This window comes from Doryrhamphus excisus, linkage group LG14, assembly GCF_037039965.1.
Source record: "Doryrhamphus excisus strain RoL-2023G ecotype Guam linkage group LG14, RoL_Dexc_Guam_v1.1, whole genome shotgun sequence".
Lineage (NCBI taxonomy): Eukaryota > Metazoa > Chordata > Actinopteri > Syngnathiformes > Syngnathidae > Doryrhamphus > Doryrhamphus excisus.
Window position 1 is genome coordinate 9,716,311 of NC_136370.1, and position 12,061 is coordinate 9,728,371.

General features: G+C 41.4%; 1 protein-coding gene across 2 annotated transcripts in view; it reads right to left on the reverse strand.

Moving 5' to 3' along the window:
• mboat2a (membrane bound O-acyltransferase domain containing 2a) overlaps nt 1-12,061 on the reverse strand; it is a 38,114-nt gene that overhangs the window by 19,338 nt on the left and 6,715 nt on the right. Inside the window, exon 2 of one of the 2 annotated variants that reach the window (XM_058090399.2) lies at nt 4,139-4,284. The exons of the other annotated variant lie outside the window; for it this stretch is intronic. Within the exon in view, the coding sequence (XP_057946382.2) occupies nt 4,139-4,284 (146 nt within the window). The remainder of the gene's footprint in view (nt 1-4,138; nt 4,285-12,061) is intronic. 2 annotated transcript variants of the gene reach the window in all.

Below are 12,061 nucleotides of genomic sequence, written 5' to 3' on the forward strand. Positions count from 1 at the left end.
TTTTTGGAATGTGGGAGGAAACCAGAGTACCCAGAGAAAACGCACGCATGCACGGGGAGAACATGCAAACTCCACACAGAGATGCCCAAGCAGGGATTCCAACCCAGATCTCCTGACTGGGTGTCCAACATGCTAACCACTCGACCACTGTGCTGCCACTTGTCACAAGAACTAAATTGCTGACACAGCTGCGGAACGACCCAGCAGGAGCAGTCTGCCCTCCCATGAAGCTCACCACCACAGCTTCAAAAAATCCACCAGGAAACCCTGCCATATACAGTAGAGGCCTCAAAGTGACAATTAGGCCATAGTGTCTCACAACAAGAAAGTGTGATGCCGCGTTTGCGGGAAATCACACTGTTCCTTTTTTGTGTAACATCTCCTGCTTTGTCATCTGTGACCAAAAAAAGAGGAAATAACAGCATTATGAAAGCATTCTCTCCATCATCCATGTGAAGCAGGACCTTTTCAACCGATGTGTGACCAAATATGGGCAGTGATCAAACTGGAACTATCAGAAGACAGACATTTCATTCCCTTCCTGTAATACATCCCCATACACACTTACTAAAGCCGTGCCAGCAGCTACCAGTCAGGCCTTTGAACCGGTGGAGGTGGTGGGGGGTGACAGAGCATCTTGACGTCATCCCAAAGCCCCCAAAGGCAAGGAGAAATGCCACATTGTGTTAGTGGCATTGTGGATGCAAGGAACAATAAGTCGATGAAGGACTGCAGTAGTGTGCATGGCAAGAAGAGGGAAAGACATCCAAAGGACTAAACCATTGTTTTGGGGGCTGGGAGGGTATCTTACTAGTTCCCATCTTGAATGGATCATAAAACACACACAGGCCAGGTGCCCTCCGAGTGCATCGAGTGCTTGAAGTTCACAGGTAACAAATGTAAAAGTGGGGAAGTTTGGGGGAGCAATCTTCCCTGGGTGCATTGGGTGGAATGTTTTTTAAGTACGTATGTGAATGGACAAACATGACACATGACGTGTGTGTGAATGGACAAGCACATGGTTACATATGGTGAATGCCAGACACATACATATGAGTGTATGTGCATGGAGAAGCATGTGGTTACATTATCCACATTAGTATGTGTAAGTATGCTCACATTACATGTGTATGTGAATGGATAGGCATATGATTACTCTTGGATATTCAGGCAGATGTTTACATTATGTGTGAATTTTGCGTACATATAATATGAGGATGGACAAACTGGCTTCCATTACATGTATAGTATATTTTATGTGAATGGACAGATATATTGCTACATTGTCAGCGACAGACTGATGTCTGTATGTGCAGAGCAGACATACTGTATGGTTACTCTATTTTATGTGAATGGACAAACATGTTGGATTATACATATTGCATGTGTGAATGTACATGACATATGGTTACATTATGTGTTATAAATAAATAGAATAATGTAAATAGAAAGATACATATGATTGTATCGTCTGTGTGTGTGTGAATTGACACACAGTTGTGGAATGCCACAAACAGTGATATGTTAGATTCAGAGAGAGTAAGTTATTTCAATGACAAAGCTTCAACGCATCCAAATCATGTTGGTAACGTGATCTAGTATTACACTTGTGGTGATAGTGTGAGATATATATTCTATAAAATATCAATATTTCCTTTAAGCACGATATCAAAAACAAGCATATTGTTCATATCAATATAAACTGGATTTGATGCCGGCTAAAATATATATATATATATATATATATATATATATATATATATTATGTGATTACATGAGAAAGTGTAGATGTTATTTATACTGGATATAGAGAGCCATGCTTGCTCTCTAAAAGCCTACTCAGGTACAGCAATCTATTCTGGATTATAGACTATTAATGTAGCAAATAGCCTTCTCTGGCAGGCTTTCAAGAACCTAAACGTCTGGTATTGACTCTTGCAGGCATTTTAGACTAACAATGACTGTGTCAAAGTGACAATAGGATTTTTTTTTTCAACCCGGGGACATTGATGTGCGGTTATTTAAACTATGACTACATTTACAGTGAAGAAAATAAGTATTTGAACACCCTGCTATTTTGCTATTTCTCCCACTTAGAAATCATGGAGGGGTCTGAAATTTTCATCGTAGGTGCATGTCCACTGTGAGAGAGATAAACTAAAAAGAAAAATCCAGAAATCACAATGCATGATTTTTTAACAATTTATTTGTGTGATACAGCTGCAAATAAGTATTTGAACACCTGTGTATCATCTAGAATTCTGACCCTGAAAGACCTGTTAGTCTGCCCATTAGAAGTCCACCTGCACTCCATGTATCATCCTGAATCAGATGCACCTGTTTGAGGTTGTTAGCTGCATAAAGACACCTGTCCACCCCATACAATCAGTAAGACTTTAACTTGTAACATGGCGAAGACCAAAGAGCTGTCCAAAGACACCAGAGACAAAATTGTACACCTCCACAAGGCTGGAAAGGGCTACGGAGCAATTACCAAGCAGCTTGGTGAAAAAAGGTCCACTGTTGGAGCTATCATTAGAAAATGGAAGAAGCTAAACATGACGGTCAATCTCAATCGGAGTGGAGCCCCATGCAAGATATCACCTCGTGGGGTCTCAATGATTCTAAGAAAGGTGAGGAATCAGCCCAGAACTACACGACAGGACTTGGTCAATGACCTGAAAAGAGCTGGGACCACCGTTTCCAAGGTTACTGTAGGTAATACACTAAGACGTCATGATGTGAAATCATGCATGGCACGAAAGGTTCCCCTGCTTAAACCAGCACATGTCAAGGCCCGTCTTAAGTTTGCATATGACCATTTGGATGATACAGAGGAGTCATGGGAGAAAGTTTTATGGTCAGATGAGACCAAAATAGAACTTTCTGGTCATAATTCCAATAAGCGTGTTTGGAGGAAGAAGAATGAAGAGTACAATCCGAAGAACACCATCCCTACTGTGAAGCATGGGGGTGGTAGCATCATGCTTTGGGGGTGTTTTTCTGCACATGGGACAGGACGAGTGCACTGCATTAAAGAGAGGATGACTGGGGCCGTGTATTGTGAGATTTTGGGGAACAACCTCCTTCCCTCTGTCAGAGCATTGAAGATGGGTCGTGGCTGGGTCTTCCAACACGACAACGACCCGAAGCACACAGCCAGGAAAACCAAGGAGTGGCTCCGTAAGAAGCATATCAAGGTTCTAGCATGGCCCAGCCAGTCTCCAGACCTGAACCCAATCGAAAATCTTTGGAGGGAGCTCAAACTCCGTGTTTCTCAGCGACAGCCTAGAAACCTGACTGATCTAGAGAAGATCTGTGTGGAGGAGTGGGCCAAGATCCCTCCTGCAGTGTGTGCAAACCTGGTGAAAAACTACAGGAAACGTTTGACCTCTGTAATAGCAAACAAAGGCTACTGTACCAAATATTAACATTCATTTTCTCAGGTGTTCAAATACTTATTTGCAGCTGTATCACACAAATAAATTGTTAAAAAATCATGCATTGTGATTTCTGGATTTTTCTTTTTAGTTTATCTCTCTCACAGTGGACATGCACCTACGATGAAAATTTCAGACCCCTCCATGATTTCTAAGTGGGAGAAATAGCAAAATAGCAGGGTGTTCAAATACTTATTTTCTTCACTGTACATGATCTATAGTGGTCTGTAGGGCCAAACAAAACAGCCATTTCTTTTTGTTTAAATTTACATGATCATGGCACCATTGTTTTGCTCTGTTCCCTGATTAATTCCTCCCTGCATTGTTGCTCTTTATTATGTTTTTTATGCACAGTATTGATTTATAGTGGAAACCTTAATTTATTATTATTGGTAGCAGATCACAGGACAAGCATAACGAGACATTCCATCAGTTGTTGGTTGTCTATTCAAGGGTGATTGCTTTCCGATTAGGTATCTGCTACAACCCCATTGATCTATTTGCTTTGGCTAGGGTGAGAAAGGGAAGTGGTGTAATCTATTTTCTACCCATTTGGTCAACAAGGCAGGGAAAGGTCCACATTCGTTTTCTTGTTTTTTTTTCTACAGTTTTCAGCTTTTCTTACTCTCAAGGAAGGAAGGGAATGGAACGAAGGAAGCCAATAAGAATAGTTTTGACACAAAGGAAAAATGACTCACCAGCCAAAGCAGAAGAGAGCCAAGTAGAATCCCAGCAGAGTGGCCACAACATGTCTGACAAAGGGACTGGTCTTACTGGGATGGAGGTAGAGACGGAACCACACGGCCATTAGCAGCGCAAACAGCTGGCATGCCACGAAGTTTACCTGTACGGGGAAGCACAACGTGACAGCCTCGTTAGAGAGTCGCCATTTTGGTAAGGTTCACCTTAGCTTAAGATGCTAACCTGCTACCGTTTGTTCCCCTAAGAGACGTAATATCAATGTCAGACACACTGAAAGAAAGAAGTCGAACATGTCCTACATCAAAATTTAGAGGTAAATAATTAGTTAATGAGTTAAAAGGCTAAATGTATCTATGTGCCACTATAAACTGGCCGAATGTAGTATTGGTAGATACCTAGGAGCTAACACACAATACATTTACATTTAATGGGGTGTTTAATGAGCGTTTATATTTAATGTCAGTGTACAATGAGTGTACAATGAGGTGTTACACCCTGGAATTGATTCCATTGTTTTTGTCACAAAATGACAACGTGGAATTGACATTAGATAGTGTTTTATACACTACAGGCACAAAGAAAGTATTTGATCATGTAGCACACGAAACACACAGCTAGCAAGTAGTGCACTCGCTAGCGCGCAGTGCAACTCACTGGGACAAAGAGATTGAATCATGCTATCGAACCAACACGCCCAGATGTTGAGACGGATGCCTGAAGTGAACCCTCTTGTTATCCAGCATTTTTGGTACAGACATAGGAAGAAAACAAATATGCAAGCACATGTCAATACATTGAGGCCGGTCATCATGTTTGTTATTATTTGCGGTAAAAAAAAACAAAAAACAACGATGCGGTGGATTGATTTATTGATTTATTGATTATCATGACAGGCCTCAGTGTATTTGAAAAAACAGACAACGACTGACCTATGGTTACATTATGTGTGTACACATAATATGTTTGTGTGTGAATGATTAAACATGTTTACCTTGCATGTGTATGCAATATGGCAATGGTTTATGGCAATAATGTGATGGTTAAAGACTGACACAACAAACTGTATTTACCATAACTGAATTGTTTACACATTATTTGCGTACATTGTTTCAGAAAAGGAGTAAAAAGCAGCTGTTTTATCCTTTAATGGCACCAAAGAGGCTTTTCTTGTACAATGACACAATGGGAAGATTGACAGGATCCATCAAGGGTAGGTCATATGACCTTTTTGTCATACGTTACAATTCATCTCTACTAATCCTTCACCTTATGGACTTCATGGTGTCTGATATTAAGTCGCAATGAACATAAAATATCATTGTGTGGAGCTATAATTTTTATTATTGTTATACGCCATATCAGTGATTGTGTATATGTACAAACCTGCATATCCAAGGTTCACTGTATTGTTCTTCAGTACCTATGAATTCCATTAGGGCAAAAGTAAGTGTAATTTACACCAAATCAGTCGCATCAGTTGGCACTCATCCAGTAAGATCCCAACATGCTCGTCGGATGTCACAGCCACTGACAGCACAATAGCTTGCTCGTAAATATAGGTCATGCAAATAGATCTGTCTGACCGGTAAGCAGTGAAAGGGCTAGAGACACCACAAACGCCATCCATTATCTATGCTTCCTGCATGATTAATGAGAGTGCCTGAGTGAGACAGATATAGCCTCAAGTACATGCGCTCGGCCCTCTAGTAGTCCACATGGGCAACAGATGTACTAAACATCAGAGGGTACTGTATCATAAAGCATTTAGGAGCAAATGCAGGGTGCAGGGGAAAATGGTCATTGCAGAAAATATGGAGTGTGCTGATATGACAGATTGCTGTTTGAAAGTTCATTGAAATGCATTATTGCATTATGTAGAATTAACTTTTTAATAATGTTATAACACTAATATGTGTCCAGAGAACGTGTTTATCTATCTACAACAACAACTACAACTATCCATCAGCAAGCTACAGACACTGGAGCTGTATTTTTTAGCATTTTGGTTTTTTGTCAACAAATGCTAGCAACACTAGAAGTGTTACTAATGTTGTGTACTCCCGCACTCCTTAATGTTATATTGTTGCGTGTGATATATGGCATCTATTACAATGGACAAAGTACAGCAATGAATCTTGTTGAAATACTAGAAGAAGTCATTATGTTATAATGCATGCCATATGTTATGTTACCGCTTTCAAAAGTGGACCATTTTAACTTTTAATTAAGGTACTCAGCTCTAGGCCAAACCGTGATTGATACATTTATTGATTAAGAAGTGTTTCTGCAGCTTTGTCAATATTCTATACATGGGTTTAGCAGAGGCTAATTGTCTGTTATTGTCACTGGTGGTATTGTTCAAGGGAGGATTAGTAATCAATCAAAACAAACTCCAATAAAAGGTGTTTATTTAGAGCTTCAGGTGGTATTTAAATGCTATTTTCACCCACTGTGAGTCCAAAGTCATCAACAGCAGGGTGCCAATAAAAGGTTAGGGAACAGAGATTGACAGCCATCTCAAAAATAGACTCCTTAAGTGAGAAAAACAAAACAGGACCTTGCTAATACAGCAATCCCATCAAATGACCCTCTTCTACTGCAAGCGGTATTATGTATTGTTTACCAAATCTGCAGTTTTCAAACTCATTTCACGCTTAGATTACTTCAAGCTGCTCTGTTCGAGAGGAAGTCACAGCTGGATGGTCCTAACAGAAATGCTCGCTGGAATGCACTCGCTATCAGATAACACATCAAAAGAAGCAGTGGATGTCAAATACTTGATGTTTGCAGGATAAACAAATAGTTCATCCGTGCATGCATATTTATGAGCATGCCCTCTTGCCCTACAAAGGGAACATCATGGCACCTTCCACTGCGAATAGTGTACATACAGTAAGTGGGCGTTTCCTTAAAAGGGGCTTAAAGACAAAAGAGGCAAAAGTTGAGGAAGTCAAACTGAGAGTGAAAGTCCGAACCCCTCCTTAGCAGCAAGTTGCGCTGCAAGAAAGGAATGTCATGTGGACAGAGAGACAGAGGAGGGTGTGACAGAGGAGCAGCATTGTACAAGGTAGCGTATAGACAGGGAAAGCCTGTATTGCATTTATCAACACTAATAGCCTTTGTTTTCAATATTTCTGTATTGAATAAACAATAACAATAACAAATGCATAATGTGCTGCATATGCAACAATTCTTACTTCTTACACAAGTGTAAAAAATGTTTACCACTGTAAAAACAAAACACCCCACCTTAACAATGAACGTAGCAAACATGAACATTGTGCTTATTTGACTATTTTGATCACACATTGGTGGTGGTAATCTTCATCTGTAGTCTGATGGAAACATGGCTGCCAATTTGCATGTATGGTCTCTACGACCAACACCAAACATTCATAGGCAAAGTGGGTGAAGTGTCTTGCCCAGGGACACAAGGGAGCCAACCTTTCGGTGTCTAGACGACCTGCTCTCCCTCTTAAGCCAGTGCTGCCCTAACCATCAAAATAAAAATTAAACAGGTTCTAGTTGTGATGACCCCACCCTAAATCAACAAATAATAATCTTCAAATAATGGTTTCAAAGCAAATTGCGTGAAACTCCCCAAGCAGACAAAGTTAGCATGTCAGTACATCAGCAATCAATCAACATCTGGCTATTGTCAGTTAGCAGATTGACTTGTCAAGTGTTAACATGTTGACCTTTATCAGTGCTTATAAGCTGGTTGTTTGAGGTTTAACTCCTAAACCTCTCTGGCATTCAATGTTTAACTGTCAAGACATTGGTTGGCTCATCCAGAGTTCATACAAAAACACAACAATAGACCACACTTCCTGCACAACTATTAGAATTTGGCCTGTGGTTTGACGACACACACACCACACGCAGTGATGTAGCGACTGATAACAAGATGTGCATTTCTCTCTTTGCTTTTACAGTGTGTGCACATGAATCACAACCAGGAACTCTAGATGCCAAAGCCAATAGGATGTCAAAAAGGCGACAAAGTCTTTCTAGTGCCTCCGTCAATACACTTGTCTCGTAGATTAGCAAATACACATTTTGCAAGCCCGGTTACAATGTTTCTTCATTCATAATACATGGATCCCTTTTTCTATTATTGATCCACTCTGAAAAGATGCCCTGGGGTTCGATGCTCGCACTGTTTCAGATGGCATGCTTGAACAGTGGCGCCGCAGGGAGGTTTGGAAGGCATTCAAACGGGAACATAAGGAAGAGAGAAGTCTCTACATTGGAGATAGACTACCTGCTGATGTGAGTGGAAGGATGGATTGTAGCAGAAAAACAGTGACTTGACATCCATATCACCTATTGTGAGTCTTCACAAAAACACTGCAGGTGTGATTATACGTTGACAGAGCATTCATCATTGGTTGTTTTGTCAATGCAAACACAAATAAGTTTGAGTACAAATCTGAACACTACTCTTAGAACCAATTGAACGAAGTCTTAGGCTAGTGGTGATTCTCCATCAACCAAACAACGCACTTCTAGGCTTCACTTCCTGCTCCATGTGTAAAGTTCCTCAAGATGTCTTCTGTTTTGACTTGACTCAAGGACTCAAGCTCGGTACGTGCAATGACTACGGGGGGGCTTTCGGTCAGAGTGGTTCACACAGTTGGCCAAGGCTCAACTGCCGATTTAGCCTGGCATTGACTGGCATCAGTCCAATGTGTAGTCCACCTCTCGGCCCTACGTCCGAAGAGAATAAGCAGTACTAAGTGCATGTCATTCTATACCTGCCAATCCATAACATGTAGGGACCAGCGAGACCAGACAGCTTGTAGATGTTTTGATGGGTAGCAGGCGCCAGTAAGTGATTAGCGCTGAAGGGCAATACGCTCTGTGGGCGCTTCCTCCAGGCAGAGGCGGTATATAGCGCTCTTCTGCAACATTTAGCCTGACTGGCAGAGGGAGTGGGAGGAGGAAGTCAGAGCGGGTGCAAGTGGGAGAGAGATAAACCAACTTCCTGAAGCTCATTACTGTATGAAATACAGCGTGTATGTGTGTGATCCACGTTGAGGAACAAAGTTCCTGCAGGGTCCTGCGACTATTCCACAGTTCATCAAAATTCTACCATGCATAACATCACCTTCTCATTATGCTTCCAAGAGAACTACAAACAGGTATGATGAGAAATGAAGCCTTCACATGCTTAAAGCAGTTTTATGACCTTAAGCCTACATTGATGCATTGAAGTTTCCTCAGTGGCAAATGGGGTCCATGCCGATGAAAATAGCCACAATGTGCAATGTGCCTCCTATTTTCACACACACGCCTTTGCTGGTCTGCACAACGAGACGTCCATTGGAATAAAACCTCCTCATTGCTCTGCACTCCTGCAGCAGTGTGGAGGCCAAATGCATGAGAGACTCCAACCCTGCTGTGTAGTCTGTGTACATTTCCTTCAGCTGTTGTCCTCACTGACTCAGGCAGCGTCAGTGGCTCCACAGGGAGTGGATCAAGGACGTTGCATAAACCCAACTGGGGGTGTCATATCCATGAATGAAAACTGGGAAACCAATGCCATTTCTAGCTGTAAATAAGGTTTTAGAGTCTAAGAAAACATGTTTTGTGTTATAGTGTATGCCTGCCAAGTAAGTCACTACTAAAATAACAATGATTCACAAGGCTATTGTGTTGATATTGCCCAATATATTGGCTTCTGAGGTACTGCTATGGGCTGTTTATTTTTATTACAGATGATTTAGTTGAATGCGGAGTTAAAATAAATCAATTCCCAGACCAGCTACCTATTATAGGAGATACTTTTTTCAAATAGTGTTGTAGGAATAAGTCTATGACTATTCTCCATTGCACTATGCTCTATTGCAAAGACAGACATTCCGTAGACACACCTGTATTTACACACAAGCACTTTCTGGATGCTATTTAAGTAATCTCTACCACTCAGACAGCAAAGTATAATACCCAGAAGTGTGTCACTTTTTGCCAAATTGTAAGGTTTTTAGTCAAATCAAGGCTGCAGATTGTGGACCCTTATAGCCTGCAGTGAGGTGTTCTGCTGCCTGAGCTGGGCCGCTGATCCCAGCCAGACTCTGTACGGTCAGGCTGGCTATAAATAGCCGAACAATCAGCCATTCCCTGCAAAGTGTGTGTGTGTGTGTGTGTGTGTGGTGTGTACTTTCTTCAAACACGTCGACCCAAACTAAGCGTGGAGTCCAGCAGGTGTCCTCATCCTTTAGTGCTGGGGATCCAACAGCCAAGTAATGACTGATGCAGTCAAGTCCTAAACATGTAGCAACCAAAAAAAAAAGCCAACGTGAAATATTTGTGTTTAAAGCACACAGGAGGATTGCATGAGTAGATTATCCACAGTGATAATCTTTTGTTGTGGAAACGTCCCACTCACGCTGAGAATCCTGAGAAATCATAAAGTACTTTCTCCCACACTTCTAGGCTTTACTGGAAGCAGCACCTGACCGCAGTTCTTCTCCTGCATGAATAAACAATCAGCTGTGCAAACCAGGAAACCATGAGTGTTCGGTGTACAACAATGGGTTGCTCTTAACGTGAAGCTGCTGCCTTTTAAAAACAAAGAAACACATATTTAAAGGGTTACCTATGATGCCGAATTGACTTTTTTATGTTATAATAATGTGTACCTAGAGCCTGTTTGTCACCACTAAACATTAAGAGTGTACTCCCCCACTCCTTCTGTCATCTATTACATGCTCATACCACTTTAACCCGATCCAAACAACACCAAAATCACTGTTCTGTGCACGAAAAATATGGTTAATCAGTGGCCATGTTGACAAGGATTTCCAGTTAATTGCTAAGATGCTACATTCCCACTGTGACTTTCTTTAAACTTTAACATAGCATGCCTGCAGGAAAAAAAGTCACAGGGTGTGTGTTGCCATATCCAAGAGGATGTTGATACCGATCAAGTGAGCCTTGTTGTTTTAATTGCATTCATTCTGCTCTATTTTGCCAGTATGAAGAGTTAGCGGCACCTCGGGGGAGCCGGGATGGACTGTTTTTCCTCAGGCTATATCTCTATTTAATCAGTATGGCAAAACAAGGGAAATGACATTTGATTTCCACATGACTACGTAGAACAGAAGGTAGAAAGTCAGTTGCTATGATACAGTTGGCATGCGAGTCCTCAATGTGGGGATACCACCTTTAAACAGTGGATCTTTACTAAATGGCTTAACACTCTGGCAGGCATCTACTGTCAAGCACTCCACTATCTCCTCTCAAGTGTTTATTACAGCTTGCGTCTGAGAAAAGCAAGCAGCAGTGCTCAGACTCCAGAAGAACAGTGTCAACAAAACCGCAGTTTTGGAAGATAACTTGTCATGAGTTGAGGCAAAATGAGCAAAACGTGAAACGTTCTGACAGGTGGGCCGTGCGGACAGCAGCTTGGGATTGAAACTGCTCATATGCCAAAGATAGAACCCTGTTGAAATTTCATCGACTGGTGCAACTTCATCGGCGAGTCGTCATGGCAAATATCACGTAAGAATGACAAAGACGCCTGTTGTGCTTCAGGAGCGTTTCACTGCAGGGTCAGAGTTTTAATTGGGACTGTAGCACAGACACCGTGTGTGTTTTGGGGGGGTGGGGGCTTTTTCAAAAGGCAGTTTTGGATTCCTGAAGTTTTTACCATCCAAAATCATTACAGTGATTCCTCATTTACCGTGCTTAATTGGTTTCAGAATGGACCGTGATAAGTGAATTAACCTATTTATGACCTTCTAAATACAATTGATGACATTTTTAGAGCCCTCTAGATCTGGAATAACACCCCATAGTCACCTTTACACCGTATTACCCGATATACTGTAGTTGACATAATAAGAGTATAGACTGGAAGCCATTTAAGACATAAATAAGGCATGTGCTGCTGTAAATGACTTCTGATTAGGAAT